Source organism: Panulirus ornatus, chromosome 20 (genome assembly GCF_036320965.1).
Source record: "Panulirus ornatus isolate Po-2019 chromosome 20, ASM3632096v1, whole genome shotgun sequence".
In the NCBI taxonomy this organism is placed as follows: Eukaryota; Metazoa; Arthropoda; class Malacostraca; order Decapoda; family Palinuridae; genus Panulirus; species Panulirus ornatus.
Genome location: NC_092243.1, coordinates 14047596 through 14065064, shown reverse-complemented (window position 1 = coordinate 14065064; position 17469 = coordinate 14047596). Strand labels below are relative to the sequence as shown.

Below are 17469 nucleotides of genomic sequence, written 5' to 3'. Positions count from 1 at the left end.
GAAATGTCAAGATATCATGTGGAATAGCATCATGTTAATAAGGGTCGTTTTTATGGAAGTTTGCTATATATGTAGTTCATAAGAGTAAGATGGTGTAGGGTTGAAAGTGCCAAACAACATGCTCATAGATGATAGGGATAACACAACTGCAGACAGACACTGTCTCCATAACTTTTGATGGTAATTGGCTATATTCTCTCCTCACTGCCAGCATGATAAGATGGTGGTCATTCTAGAATACATCTTAAGTAATAGTCTTCTGTAAACTTGCAGACAAATAGTATTTCTGGTATATCAAACCGCAACATATATAGACCATACATATGCCTAGCTACTACAAAGAGTTCCCTTACTCCATTAGTTTACAGCGATAGGCTATATGTATATGTAATTTATTATACTACCTACACGGTCATGTCTAGGCAGAGCTTATAACCCTATATCAATTATGACTGTCGTCACATTAACAACTGAGTAGCTGGAATGCAAACTACAGCAAATATGCTTCAGTTTAACAACCAGTTTTCTTTGGAAATTCCTGGAGGGATAATTTTCCTACATACTTTTATCATCCCTGTTCTTGTTTGCGTAGTTGCTGACACTTCCATCGCCTAAGTTAGTATCCTACATGTATGAAATACATTTTAATTATCACTAATCACTGCTGTCTTTAGTCATGTACTCTGTGCGTTACCACAGGAGAAAATAAGGAGAAATAGATGAAGCAAGAGGTAGGGACCTCAGCTTAGCATCTCCAGTCTGCTTCCTGCTTATCAGGCCTAAGGCACAAGGTTATGACAAAAGCCACACTTAGCTAATGGGTTATGTGATAGTTGGATAGTTGCTGATGTGTGATGGAACCAGCGTCATAGAGCGATTTGTTGTCGACATATCTCTGGAAAATATATAGATAGAAGAAGAAGAAGAAGAAGAGGAAGAAGAAGAAGAAGAAGATGAAGAAGAAGAGAAAGAAAAATATGAATAAGGATAAGAGGAAAAAGAAGAATAAGAAAGAGAAGAAGAAGAAGAAGAAGAAGAAGAAGAAGAAGAAGAGAAAGAAAAATATGAATAAGGATAAGAGGAAAAAGAAGAAGAATAAGAAAGAGAAGAAGAAGAAGAAGAAGAAGAAGAAGAAGAAGAAGAAGAAGAGACAGAAGAAGAAGAGACAGAAGAAGAGGATGAAGAAGAGGATGATGAAGAAGGAGAAGAAGAAGAAGAAGAAGAAGAAGGAGAAGGGTAGAGGGAGAAGACCAATGTATTGAATGTGCGACGCCAGTCAAGAGGCGTCAGTACCTACCTGCAGTGTGACTCTCCCCAGCCGTGACTGTACCCCAGTGTCGGCGCCATCCTCCTCCTCCTCCTCCTCCTCCTACACACACCAGATGACATGCTCACACAAGAAGCTTAACGCACCAAGTAACAGGCCTGGAATTATTACGTGGTTGATATAATACATGCAATGGGTGTTGTAACGGCAATTGGTGATATATTAGCAACTGCTAATATACCAGCAGCCTGTGATATAACAGCAGATATGATATAGCAGCAGCTGGCGATATAAGAGCAAAAACATAAACACTTTTTGTGCAAATGAAATGTTCAAACATATGAAGATAAAGACAGACAAAGAAACAACACATATTTCGAGTATTCCTTTGGCTCCAAGTGGAGAAAGCGCATGGTCCAGATTTCTCATCTCCTTATGTGCTAAGGGCACTAGTGTGCCTCTGGGTTAGCTGTAACCCATACTCTCTAATAAGATCATTGCCGCTGTTCCAAGCTTTTCCTTCATCTTAGATGCATATCTTGGTGAAGGCCATCCCCTAGAGTGTAGAACTGATCTAATCCTTTTATCTCCCAATCATTCTCATTGCTGCTACCTCCAAGGTCTTTGAAAGATTCCTTCAGCTCTCTTTCTTGAATGTTTAAAATGCCATTTACTTCATTCGGGCCTGCAATACAACTTTCGTAGTGTAAGGTCTGCAGGTCATCTTGTCTCGTACGTTACTCACTATGTTATTGAAGGATTTGAGTCAATCTTTTGTCAAGACTCTCGACATCAAAGCATTTGATAGGGTTTGACGCGTTCTTACGCTGGTGATTCCATTCGACACACTTCAGCTTACTTTCCTTCACCCCTCACTCCAACGTTCATTCTTTTCTTTTCGCTATAAACATATGTCGTCTCTTGACATGGATTTACGCAGCCCCTTAAAATGAAATACCAATAACTGAGTAAATTCAATAATGAAAATGAGAATGCACAATCGCTGCCTATATCTCATTCTAAACCTCATTCGTTTCCCAATATGAATTTCAAAGCAGTACAGTAAATCAACTTTACAATATCATAAACATATCGGGCATAATGAAATTCCTTGCTCCAATTTGGAAACTCTCAGTATCACAAATTCTTGTTCCTAGAAGCTGAGTTGCTGCATAGATGCTGAAATTATTGCCTAGTGAGCAGCTGTTACACACCTACAGGGGTTTTATTCACTCCAGAACTAATATATATGACGTAGCACTTCCTCCTCTTCTTTCTTAGCCAGAGTGGATTCAATTCCTTCCGCTCACTTACCTCTCCCGCTATCACTTCTCTTCAATCGTCTTGAAGAGAAGTGTTGCTGTTTTCTCTTTATTCTGTGCATATCATTTGAGCCACAGACTTCTTGAAGTGTTTGCGCATGTCCCACCTAAAGGGGCCTTGACCCACTGCATGTGACTGGTTGCTGCTTCCCATAGTTTATGTTTGCAGACCAGGTTCACGAGGAGTGGCTGTTGTGATGCCTGCTTCTTTCCTTAAACAATGAAGCCGTGGAAATTCCTTTATTCTAATCTTTTCCTCGGCCATGACTATGACTCAGGTCAACAAAAACCTAAGGAGTATACCTGAAACCATTCTCTGCGGCGCGTAGCGTCTCCAGCCACCTTCCCCAGTGCAGCTTGGGATCAGACAAACAAAAGTCAGAATTTTTGTTCAATGCCATCCAGAAAGTATGATAAACACGCTAGCAAGAACAATGAAAATCTAAAGAAAAAAATACATAGACAAGAAATATAATGATGCCTTTTTCTATAAGCTCCAGAAAAAAACCAAAAACATGTATCACTCTTTGGAGTGGGCAGTGGAGAGGATATTCCGCTGACGTTTATCTTCTACACACTGACCAGCCAACCATCCAGTATATCTAAAATCCCCTGGTGGCCTATATCATACCATTATATCACCAGGAATATAAAACCTAATAACTAGGAAACAATTCCAAGAAACTGATACCAAATTACTATATTGCCGGTTTTGGTTGGTACTGGAGACGGTGAACGAATGAATCTTACGTAGTAAATTTCCATATATCCAACTCTCTGCTTAAGAACCACTGCACGTATTGTAGATACGTTGTCACTGCGAACACGTAGGTCACATCCATAGTGAGTGAGTGTATGTGGTCTTAGAATTGTCTTGAACACCTGAAGAAGGTGTTAAAGATTTATCGTTTGGTGGAGGTAGTTTACGTTGACGGTTTTGATGATCCTGGCAGTTGCTAATCCAAAGTCCAACCAACCAATCCACCAACCTACTACAGAATCTTAGTGAGATAATATTACTCTCCCCGACGCTATATGCGGTTGTTCGATGTACCGCAACTCTCGTAAAATCTTCGCGTGATATGCTATAAATAAGACGTAAAACTTGAGTAGCGGAGGAGCAATGAGGTTTTCAGATAGAGTAGTAAATGTATTATGGCCCTTAGCATCTTATGGTTATCATAGCAAACCGTGAGGTATGTTTATTTTTAAAAGTGCAAAGCTTAAAACCATGAAAGTCGTGTCCTGTTAGGAATAGACAGACCAATAATAGACGTTTTATGAATAGAAAGGGTTGACATCCTTTATATTGTGTCTTCTTATACTCCTTAATTCTCACTTCGTCTGAGTTGACTACAATTTGGATGGTTTTTAATCTCTGTTTTCTCAATCTTCATTAAGAATACACACACACACACACACACACACACACACACACACACACACACGTTTGGTGATAGGAAATCATGGAGACACTAGTCTTAAAAGTGTGTACAAGAAGAATTCTTATACCAACTTGTCGAAGAACAAATTAGGATGAGAGGGACTGAAAACACCATCATTGCTAGATCTTATCTTCACACATACAATGATGGATATGGAGCATATGATACATCAGTAGGAAAAACAATGTGGTCACGTAATGATCGAGTTTAATCATTTGGCAAATGAGAATATTCGAAGAGGAGAGGTGAGACAAGACCTAAAGAGGAGGTATAATCATGGACACAACATAAACCATGATGACGTCTATGATATATAGAATGGAAAATGGAGTTGAACAGCCGGGAACTAGAATTCTGTGATGGGAAATTTTCATAAAATTACAATGAAGGAATAGGAGCATTGGTATTTCTAGCCTCAAATTTAGAAGATATGTAAAGATAGAGGAAGAATGGTTTGATATAAGATGTCAAAAAGTAAGGAACTTCAAAGATTTGCAGTGAGGAAGATATGGATGGCTCCCCAGCCAGCTAGCCTTTGCAAGATAAAAGAATGCAAGATAAGAAAAAGGAACAGAGAAAGGGGCCAAGTGAGGATATTCCCTCTAAGGCTCAGTTCTCTGTTCTTAACGCCACCTCCCAAACGCGGGAAATGGCGAATTATATGTATGAAAGAAAGGAGAGACTTTGAAGATTATATTCTGGACAAAACAGGAGAGAGTCTAAAACTTTTGCATAGATTCATTAGGAGACATTTGTCAGCAACAGAGCAGCTCATCAGGTTCGTGGATTCAGAGGGATTAATTGCATAGGATCATGTAAGGATTTGTGAGGAAGTGAATAACAATATCACCTTACCTCCCAAGAGGAAGAAGAGTGTACCAGCGATTGCTTGGAAATTAAGGGGAGAAACACCTTCCCGACGGCCACTGCCAGGGGGCCGGAGACAATGTGAAGTGTTGGTGAACTGAGACTCCAGCCAATGATCCAGGATGCCTGACCACATAAGCCTTCGGATGCTGAGGATAAAGAGGCGTTATATCATTCATCATGACCACAGCAGGAGGGAGAGGATGGACTCCTCTGGAGTGAGAAATTCCTCGACGAGATTGTAGTAGTCTAGCGATTTCTTACTCGTGTCGTAACCAAACGCAAACGAATTACGTTAACGCCAATTGATTACATCTATCTATCTATCTATCTATCTATCTATCTATCTATCTATCTATCTATCTATCTATCTTTCTCTCCCAGGGTACCGAGATCAGAAAGCGTACACCAAACTACTGGACCACCAATAGAACAATAACCTGACATTCTGGAACTGGTTTCTACGGCCCATCACTGTAGGCCCGCAGGGTGTGACAGGACGCCCATTCCCTGATCCTAAGGACGTCGCAGATCGATCTCCGGGCATCTCGGTCACGTCTGTACATCAAAGCATACATTGTTCACATAACAAATCAGTCTAAACAGTTTTACCATTGTGCACCCGAGAGTTGAACCCATACTACCAAAATACAGCCGGCGGTGTAGACCCTGTTGCTCATGGATGTGAGACGAAGAGTATTCGATTACATGTAATTGAACAGTCATTTCCCTGTTCGGGGTGATCATACTCTATCAGTTAGCGTTCCCGAATACCACGCAAAAGGGTATGGGTTCGAATCCCGCCTGTTGGAGGGTATTACATGTTCTATGAAAGTGCAAATCCATATGCACTATGGTCGTGTTCATTCACGTCCGTGTCTTTACTATAAGGTTGTGTAAAATGTTAGCTGCTGGTAATGTGAGCCTGATGGAATTTGAAAGGTGTAGACCCCGTTGCTCATGGATGTGAGACCAAGGATATTCGATTACTTGTAATTGAATAGTCATTTCCCTATTAGAGTCTATCATAGCCTCGCGTTTAGCGTTCTCGAATACCATGCAAAAGGTCCTGGGTTCGAATCCTTGTTGTTGGAGGGCATTATGTGTTCCCTGAAGGAGGGCGTTCATATGCAATATATTCGCATATATATTTCTTTTTTTTTTTTTTTTTTGCTTTGTCGCTGTCTCCCGCGTTTGCGAGGTAGCGCAAGGAAACAGACGAAAGAAATGGCCCAACCCACCCCCATACACATGTATATACATACGTCCACACACGCAAAATATACATACCTACACAGCTTTCCATGGTTTACCCCAGACGCCTCACATGCCCCGATTCAATCCACTGACAGCACGTCAACCCCGGTATACCACATCGCTCCAATTCACTCTATTCCTTGCCCTCCTTTCACCCTCCTGCATGTTCAGGCCCCGATCACACAAAATCTTTTTCACTCCATCTTTCCATCTCCAATTTGGTCTCCCTCTTCTCCTCGTTCCCTCCACCTCCGACACATATATCCTCTTGGTCAATCTTTCCTCACTCATTCTCTCCATGTGCCCAAACCATTTCAAAACACCCTCTTCTGCTCTCTCAACCACGCTCTTTTTATTTCCACACATCTCTCTTACCCTTACATTACTTACTCGATCAAACCACCTCACACCACACATTGTCCTCAAACATCTCATTTCCAGCACATCCATCCTCCTGCGCACAACTCTATCCATAGCCCACGCCTCGCAACCATACAACATTGTTGGAACCACTATTCCTTCAGACATACCCATTTTTGCTTTCCGAGATAATGTTCTCGACTTCCACACATTCTTCAAGGCTCCCAGAATTTTCGCCCCCTCCCCCACCATATGATCCACTTCCGCTTCCATGGTTCCATCCGCTGCCAGATCCACTCCCAGATATCTAAAACACTTCACTTCCTCCAGTTTTTCTCCATTCAAACTCACCTCCCAATTGACTTGACCCTCAACCCTACTGTACCTAATAACCTTGCTCTTATTCACATTTACTCTTAACTTTCTTCTTTCACACACTTTACCAAACTCAGTCACCTGCTTCTGCAGTTTCTCACATGAATCAGCCACCAGCGCTGTATCATCAGCGAACAACAACTGACTCACTTCCCAAGCTCTCTCATCCCCAACAGACTTCATACTTGCCCCTCTTTCCAAAACTCTTGCATTCACCGCCCTAACAACCCCATCCATAAACAAATTAAACAACCATGGAGACATCACACACCCCTGCCGCAAACCTACATTCACTGAGAACCAATCACTTTCCTCTCTTCCTACACGTACACATGCCTTACATCCTCGATAAAAACTTTTCACTGCTTCTAACAACTTGCCTCCCACACCATATATTCTTAATACCTTCCACAGAGCATCTCTATCAACTCTATCATATGCCTTCTCCAGATCCATAAATGCTACATACAAATCCATTTGCTTTTCTAAGTATTTCTCACATACACTCTTCAAAGCAAACACCTGATCCACACATCCTCTACCACTTCTGAAACCACACTGCTCTTCCCCAATCTGATGCTCTGTACATGCCTTCACCCTCTCAATCAATACACTCCCATATAATTTACCAGGAATACTCAACAAACTTATACCTCTGTAATTTGAGCACTATATATATATATTTTGTCTAAACGTAAACTAGACTGCAGATAAGATATCATAAGAAGCATAAATTTCATCTCACTTTGCTCTTAAAAAAGCTATAAAACTTACATTCTATTAACTTTGGGAAGAACGGTCGAGTTTTTCTTGAAAGCCAGTGTCAACATAAAGTTGGTGTAAACCCTTTTCCTGCCAATATATAGATGACACTCCCCGCTAGTACTGGAAAGATATTATAAGACATATCAAATCATTTTACTATATATATCCCAATTAGTCTAAAATAGCTAAGTGAATCCAGAATTAAACAGTACTTCAATACTTGCAACTCTGCTTTAGATTATGGAAATACAGTTAAGTTTCCAGTAAAAAGAATCATCTTTGTAAATAAAATTCTCTAAGGATAAGATTTTAGAAGAACCATTCATTCTATATTTGAAGTTTCCTTTAACGTTTTCAGAGATATTCAAAGGACAACCGTGTTATTTCAGATTGTCGAAAATGAATTACGGTTTTCATGTAGCTGAAAGTCATGGGGCCTATTGGTAAAAAATAAAGCAGAGGGTATACATGCTGAAAATGACATGTATGACGACACTATGTTTTGGAAGTAGGACTGATCGAGTACAAAGTTACAAGATAAGAGAGAGGTATGGTAGAAAGTGCAGTGTGTTTAAGAGAAATAAACATAGTGTGCTGAAATGGTTCAGACATGGGGAGAGAATGAGTGAAGAGAGAGACTGACTGAGAGGCTATACGTGTCAGAAGTGAAGGAAACAAGGAGTAAGGGGAGGTGATCGAAAACCAAATGAGGAGTTCAGCCCATTCTCTATGGTGAGACTGAAGCCTCTTAGTAGAGGACCTCAGCTCGAGGATGAAATGATGTCACGGCCTCATGGAATGAATTCAGATTGGTCAAGAAATCTATAGAATTTGCAAAGTCAGGAAAACAGTGGGGGAAACAAAGGAAAATGTGAGAGTTAGGAGCCACATAGTATCTAAGTTTGGGGATTCTAACTGCTCAAGGTATTGGCGTTTTGTTTAGTGGGAGTAAAAATCTCTTCAAGGTGACTGATGAGTATGAGCTGTTCTTGCGTCTCTAAGATTGAAAGAGTGACTGCAGACTTTTGTGGAGATGCAGATATCTTGCTCTGGGTGAGTCATTTTGCCAGTTTTGTGCTGTCTAGATTGAGTCTATCTAACTAATCGTTTGCAACATGCACCCGTAAAACATGCTGATAGGTAAGATTACTATATTTTTTTTGAGGGGGTAGAAGACTTAAAGCAAAATTTTTTGTAGCTGTTTCTCCCTGACCTTTTTTCTTTTTTGTTTACTATTCTACATATCTACATCTTGTGTTCAGTATTTCAAAAGCCTGCATCTAAACGCTCACATCGTACGTAGGAAATGTAAGGGGGATCACCTGAAATCCCAAGACATGATCTTAATGCTGATTTCATGGCAGATGACAGCGAACTCCCCTCTGATGATAGCTTCTCGCGACCGCCAGCAGTTTTTGAAGGTGCCGGCCATTCCCTTCACCAATTTCTCCCGTATCGGGTCACCGGACTCGTATAGGCGAAAAACTTAACTAACATTAGCTATTCTGATCATTCAAGCATGTACTACGCATTTTGGAATACAAAGCTCACGTTCGCCAACGTAATCGAGGCTGGAAGTTGTGGCATATTACAATGATTCTCGACAATGGTGATTAACATTGATTTTGATAATCTTATCCTGGGAAAAAAGTGGCAAAATCGTACAGTTGATGCAACTGAACATCTGCAGGACTGACTCACTATGTGATCCAGAGTTGAGACGCCATGGAAGATCCGATTGTTCAACGAGGTCATCCAGGGAGTCGATGGGGATGGTGATACGAGGAAGCGTTAACTTGGCTGTGAGGATACCACTGTAGGAGGACATGAACACTAGGGACGCCAGGAGCCACGTGACCACTAGGACGCGGCCTCCGTCCTTCCTAGGCAGCCAGTGAGAACCTGTGGGTAAAGAACAAGGTCGCAAGGATAATCTCTCGAGAAGGACATCAGAACTAAGGGTGTTGAGAACCACGTCTTCGTGATCCTTCGTCTTTTCCAGGTAGTCACTCAAGTGCCTGTAGGAAGGAGGAAGGAGCGGAGAGCATGTATAATGCTGCGTAGTCAAGGAAATCTGGTCCTTAAGGCTGCTTCCACAGATACGACTAAGTAAATAAAAAGAATGGGAAAGTATTTATTCTAAAAGTTTGAAAGTGACACACGAGACAAAAAGATTGCAAGCTGTCAACTCAGAAAAAAAGAAAAAACATTTGGCCTATTGGATAATTATTTTGGTACAGATGTTGTTGACATTGCTCATGAAAATGCTTAATGAGCAATTAGCTATTGCTGATTATTAGTGTTATGGTGATACAAACATAAATGAAATGCAGGTTCATAGTTTCTGGAATAAGAAAACAAATAAAAGCGCTTATTTCTTGAACTCAAAGTTTCAATAGAAATTTATAGCCTGGAACAATTAAGTAAATGCTGATGTGATTAAGACTAGGAAGAGAACACGATATAACTCAATTTCAGACCCTTGTCTTCCGTGATGTGAATCATTCTTAAACAGCTCACTGCAGTCACATAGCCGAGGTGATAGTGGATCATCTCCGGTGAAATATTCACCTCTCTGAACTGTAAAGTGATTGTACACCACCGGATGCTATGTGGACATAACGGAAAAAAAACTCACGAGCATTTTACCAGTCATAATGAATAGATATGACAATTTAATCGACACACTTGATTGGATTCTGACATACATCTGTTGTGAATGGCTTGATGAAGCCGGCGACGTCACTTTTCAGGCCTGGTCGAATCATGAGCAACGCCTGGTTGTCGACGTGTACAGGCTCTGAGAAATCACTCACCGACTTCCTGTCAGGAGTCACTGAGAAGGGACCCAGGGCAAAGTCAACTTCCTGAAAGATAAAAAAAGTTGATGCTCCTCCCTTCTGCGCCAGTACGATGACTTAAGTCCTTGAATTGAATACTAGTATCAGTATTCAAAGAATACTAGTATTAGTATTCAGATATGACAACACCATCAAGAAAGCCTTCATCAAAAATAACCCATCAAATGATACAGGTGTTGTTTATAAAGTCCCATGTAAAGATTGTAACCAATTATGTATCGGACAATCGGGGAAAGATTTGGACACAAGAATCTCACAACATAAGTATAGTGTTAGGATAGACCAACAGAGTAATGGCTTATTTCAACATAGAGCTGCCTTTGATCACCATATCGACTGGGAAGGAGCTAAGACCATATCTAGGTCAAATTGTTTCAGCGAAAGAAATGTGATTGAATCATGTTTAATCTTTGGAACATTTGATCATAATGTACAATATGTCCTTTGGCCATTTCAAATGTGACAGACTGTTAACTGAAATGGTTATTAAGAAGTGTCCACCAAAATAACCCAGTCTATATACCATGTAAGGAGGTCATATGGCAGGACACATAATTAGTGCCCACCTACACTCCACGGGGATTATGAAACCCCGCTTCACTGCTACCTATGTGATTTTAAGGACCTCACCACTTGCGTCACCCCAGCTCCGTCTGAGGACGTAATAAACAAAAGCACTCAACGTCTCTTATTTCTCTTTCCAGAGGTGATTGTGCATATATCTCTTCGCGGTGAAGTGAAGGTTATATATATATAATATATAATATTAATATATATATATATATATATATATATATATATATATATATATATATATATATATATATTTTTTTTTTTTTTTTTTTTTTATACTTTGTCGCTGTCTCCCGCGTTTGCGAGGTAGCGCAAGGAAACAGACGAAAGAAATGACCCAACCCCCCCCATACACATGTACATACACACGTCCACACACGCAAATATACATACCTACACAGCTTTCCATGGTTTACCCCAGACGCTTCACATGCCTTGATTCAATCCACTGACAGCACGTCAGCCCCTGTATACCACATCGCTCCAATTCACTCTATTCCTTGCCCTCCTTTCACCCTCCTGCATGTTCAGGCCCCGATCACACAAAATCTTTTTCACTCCATCTTTCCACCTCCAATTTGGTCTCCCTCTTCTCCTCGTTCCCTCCACCTCCGACACATATATCCTCTTGGTCAATCTTTCCTCACTCATTCTCTCCATGTGCCCAAACCATTTCAAAACACCCTCTTCTGCTCTCTCAACCACGCTCTTTTTATTTCCACACATCTCTCTTACCCTTACGTTACTTACTCGATCAAACCACCTCACACCACACATTGTCCTCAAACATCTCATTTCCAGCACATCCATCCTCCTACGCACAACTCTATCCATAGCCCACGCCTCGCAACCATACAACATTGTTGGAACTACTATTCCTTCAAACATACCCATTTTTGCTTTCCGGGATAATGTTCTCGACTTCCACACATTTTTCAAGGCTCCCCAAATTTTCGCCCCCTCCCCCACCCTATGATCCACTTCCGCTTCCATGGTTCCATCCGCTGACAGATCCACTCCCAGATATCTAAAACACTTCACTTCCTCCAGCCTCTCACCATTCAAACTCACCTCCCAATTGACTTGACCCTCAACCCTACTGTACCTAATAACCTTGCTCTTATTGACATTTACTCTTAACTTTCTTCTTCCACACACTTTACCAAACTCCGTCACCAGCTTCTGCAGTTTCTCACATGAATCCGCCACCAGCGCTGTATCATCAGCGAACAACAACTGACTCACTTCCCAAGCTCTCTCATCCCCAACAGACTTCATACTTGCCCCTCTTTCCAAAACTCTTGCATTTACCTCCCTAACAACCCCATCCATAAACAAATTAAACAACCATGGAGACATCACACACCCCTGCCGCAAACCTACATTCACTGAGAACCAATCACTTTCCTCTCTTCCTACACGTACACATGCCTTACATCCTCGATAAAAACTTTTCACTGCTTCTAACAACTTGCCTCCCACACCATATATTCTTAATACCTTCCACAGAGCATCTCTATCAACTCTATCATATGCCTTCTCCAGATCCATAAATGCTACATACAAATATATATATATATATTCACCATCTCGCTCCCCACTCCGTCGATTGCATCAGCTTCACTACTTTTTTTCTTTAACTGTTTTCCTGATAAACACAAACTTTACCTTTATTGCTTTTATGATGGCGGGTTCAGCCACCTTACTACAAAGTCTCCGTTTTCTTTCAATGTGAAACAGATATTCTAAAGTAGCTTTGACTATCATCAATTGTAGCATTTACTTCATCGGTATCCAGTCATCTCTCAAGTCAATGATTTTCTTTAGCCACAGATGTTCATCATCTAAGCATCCGTTCGCCATTATTCGGTCATCTCACCAGTCCCTTCACTTACTACCTACCTCCCAGTCCATTTGCTTCACTATCCACAAGTCCCTTCACCTGGCACCTATCCCCATTATAGTTTCCTCAACATCCACCAGCCCTTCACTTGGCACCTACCTTCCAGTGCGTACAGTTGCCTCGCTATCCACCTGTCCCTTCACCTGGCACCTGCCCCAAGTACAGTTGCCTAAAAATCCACCAGTCCTTCACCTGACACTTACCTCCCTGTGCACCATGCCAATCATGCCGGACCACGACCCGTTATCAGACTTCGAGCCCCATGCTCCGTCGGGAGGTCGCAGCAGTTCATAGCTTAATGAGATAGAGAGTAAAGAAAATGAATAGATAGATAAATGAAGGAATAGATAAGTGAATGAAGAAATCATTAAATAAGAGAATTATTAGCAAAATCATTCTGCCAGGGTTCTCATAATCTTTAATTTTTAAGAATGAAATATAACTTCTTTGCTAATATCTGACTTATATGATAAGGTACACATACTATCACCGAGTTTTGCAAAATCTTTCTGATTCCTTCAGTATCACGTGAAGATTGAAATACTAATTACATAAGTACCGACATTCTTGTCTACCTCATAGTGAAGAAGAATCAGAGCTAAGGTATAATGAATCTTAGAATTACGTACGTAAACTCCAAAAGCTACTTACTCAAAATCAATGATTTCGGACAAAATGTCATAAGGTTCCTCATGAATCCACTGAAGACAAGGTTTCCCTCCTGATCGGTGGACAGCTTGGTCCATGGCACCCACTAGGGGCAAGGCAGATGTGAGGTTCTCATTCCAGGGCAACAAAAAGAACATATGATATCGAAGTTCTTATTGAGTGAGGGAGAACGGAGGGAGGGGATTCAAACTTTTCAGCGAATAGGAAAGGTCATTGATTATATCATATTCATTTTTCATTCTTTTCTTTCATACTCAGTTTCCATTTCCCTGCGTTAACGAGTTAGCACAAGGAATAGGCGAAGAAAGGCCATATTCACTCACATCCATTTTCCAACTATCATGTGTAAATACCAAAACCACAACTCCCTATAAACAACCAGGCTTCACAAACTAGTCCATTGACAGCACGTTGACCCCTGTCTACTGTATCGTTCCAATTCACCATATCCCATGCACGCTCTTTACGCTCTTGCATGTTCAAGCCCCGATCACTCAAGAACTTTTTCTCACAATTTTCCTAGCTCTCTGCAAGTATGACACATATATCCTCTTTGTTAACTTTTCCTCATTCATTTTCTCCATATGTTCAAACCATTTCAACACACCCTCTTCAGCTCCCTCTACCACACATTTTTATTCCCACACCTCTGTCTTACCCGTTTATTAATTATCTAATGAAACCGGCTCACAACGCATATCATTCTCAAACACTTCATTTCCAACACATCCACCCTCGTTCGCACATCCTCGTATATAACCCATGCCTCACATCGAAGTGATATTGCTGGGACTACTATATCCTCAATGAAACCACCTCGCACCACATATTGTCCTTAAACTTTTCAGTTTCAGCACATCCACCATCCTCATATCGTTATCTATGGCCCATGCCTTGAAACACAGCATTGTTGGGACAACCATACCTCAAACATACTCTGTTTCGCCCTCTAAGATGTCGACCTCCCTTTACACACAATTTTCAGTGCATCTAGATTCTTCTCCCCCTCACCATCCAACGACTCACATCCGCTTTCATGGTTCCATGTGCGGCAAAGTCTGCTCCCGGGTATCTAAAATACCTCACTTCCTCAAATTTTCTCCATTCAGACTCACATACCAGCTAACCTGTTCCTATGGCAAACATCATGACCTTGCTTTTATTCACATTTACTTTCAACTTCCTACTTTCACACAGTTTTCTAAGCTCATTCACCAACTTCTGCAGCTTTTCGCTCGAATCTGTCAACTATGTCATGGGCAAACAACGACTGATTTCCTTCCCAAGTCACTTTATCCCCTCCTGATTGCATACTCGCCCCTCTCTCCATCGGCCTCTCTCATCAGCCTATCCATATACAGAAGGATCGCACACTAGCTTTCACTTGGAACCACTCACTCTCCTTTCTTCCTACCCGTAAGCAAACATTATACCCTTGACAAAAATTTTTCACTACTTCTAGCAGCTCTCCTTACACTCCATATATATTTTCAAACTTCCATAAGGCATCTCTATCGACCCTGTCATGTGCTTTCTTCAGATTCATAAATGCCGCATACAAATCTAGGTATTTATCACACACATTCTTTAAGGCAAACACCTGACCCCCACATCCTCTACCACTTCTGAAACCACACTGCTCTTCCCCAATCTGATGCTCTGTACATGCCTTCACCCTCTCAATCAATACCCTCAAATATAATTTTCCATGAATACTTAACAAACTTATACCTCTGTAATTTGAGCACTCACCTTCGTCCCCTTTGCCTTTGTACAATGGCACTATGCAAGCATTCCGCCAATCCTCAGGCACCTCATCATGAATCATACATACATTAAATAACCTTACCAACCAGTCAAAAATACAGTCACCCACTTTTTTAATAAATTCCACTGCAATATCATCCAATCCTGCTGCCTTGCCGGCTTTCATCTTCCGCAAAGCTTTTACTACCGCTTCTCTGTTTACCAAATCATTTTCCCTAACCCTATCACTTTGCACACCATCTCGGCCAAAACACCCTATATCTGCCACTCTATCATCAAACAAATTCAATAAACCTTCAAAATACTCACTCCATCTCCTTCTCACATCACCACTACTTGTTATCTCCTTCCCATTTGCCCCCTTCACTGAAGCTCCCATTTGTTCCCATGTCTTACGCACTTTATTTACCGCCTTCCAAAACATCTTTTTATTCTCCCTAAAATTTAATGATACTCTCTCATAAGAATATATACATATATATATATATATATATATATATATATATATATATATATATATATATATATATATATATATATATATATATCAACATGCGTTGCATGTTGAGAGATGAAAAAGAATTCCACTACTATATTGATATAGTCTTAAACCTTTGCCAGCCGTAAGAAAACAAGAAGGAACTAGATATATATATATATATATATATATATATATATATATATATATATATATATATATATATATATATATATGTATATACCACAAACGCACACGCGCACAAACATTATCGCACGCAACCAAACACTTGCACTTACTTCTTCAGCAGCTACCTTGATGAGGGGTCTGGCGGAGGCCATGTTGATGGTGTCACATGGGATTCCCTCTGCTCGTCCACGAGTAGGGCTGGGTCGAGGGGTACACTGTCTGTGTGGTGGATGTTGTGGATGAGATACATATGCTACCTCTAAGGAAAATACATATATACTTTGATATACTTTGCTGTCTAAGTATCACAGACTAGCATTTGCATCCTAGTACTAACTGGTGTTTATGAGTTGATTTTACTATAATCAGACTTTAAAAGCATCACCATTGTATATCATAAACTGGAGTTTGATTCATTAGTTACAGAATTTTAGCGTTTGATGACAGATACGTTGCATGTTGAGAGATGAAAAAGAATTCCACTACTATATTGATATAGTCTTAAACCTTTGCCAGCCGTAAGAAAACAGAAGGGACTAGATACTACGATGCTCATATTTAGGATCATCTGAACCTTTTTTTCAGATCTTCGTTCTTGTTGTGAGGTACTTTCTCTTCGAATCTCATTTGGAGACTTTCCATGTGCTGAAAAGAGTTTACCTGCTATGTCGTCACATCTCACTGAAGTTTATTGCTTTTTTGATTGAGAAAAGTTCTTTTAATCAATTCCTTGATGTTAGGAAACCCTTGATTGAAGGATGAAATGATCCACCTTCTGTGAACAAGTTCCACTTTCGGTAACACGTTGAGACAATTGAACTCTAGTGTCACGAAAAAGTACTGATTTCACATTAGAGTTCAGCATATTGATAAATCTCTTGCACATGCGTATGTGTGTGTGTGTGTGTGAGAGAGAGAGAGAGAGAGAGAGAGAGAGAGAGAGAGAGAGAGAGAGAGAGAGAGAGAGAGAGAGAGAGAGAGAGAGTTTTTTTTGTACTGTAAAGTCTAATACTCTCAGTAGACGTTGGCCCTCAACACACACACCTATGCTTGAGAAACTCGAGAAACGACTTTCACGAGCCCATCTATCAGGATGAAGATCTATTAAGGATGTCATTACTGATGTCTCGCTACAAGCCATGCACCAGAAAATGGCATCTTGAGAAATCACGCTGATAGCCACCTGTCACATATCCTGACCTAACACGTCACATTTTTTAATATTCCTACGCGGGCGCCACTACATGATAAGCTTCATCCAAGACATCACGCCGCATGTAGCGCTAAATGCCTCTCAGTAACAATATGGTCCGTAGGTGTAGCAAGGGACCACATCGAGCAGAGACCTGGCCATTTTCACAATACATAATT

General features: G+C 40.7%; 1 protein-coding gene across 1 annotated transcript; it reads right to left on the bottom strand.

The window, feature by feature from the left end:
* Window positions 1-1788: 1788 nt before the first annotated feature.
* LOC139755717 (ionotropic receptor 93a-like) lies at window positions 1789-16250 on the bottom strand. Its single transcript, XM_071674354.1, has 7 exons — window positions 16209-16250; window positions 10347-10525; window positions 9343-9676; window positions 8981-9129; window positions 7668-7778; window positions 4890-5050; window positions 1789-1952 (listed from the first exon to the last, which is right to left on the bottom strand). Exons 1-7 carry the CDS (start codon window positions 16248-16250, stop codon window positions 1789-1791), a joined length of 1140 nt encoding a protein of 379 aa, XP_071530455.1.
* Between the last annotated feature and the right edge of the window lie 1219 nt (window positions 16251-17469).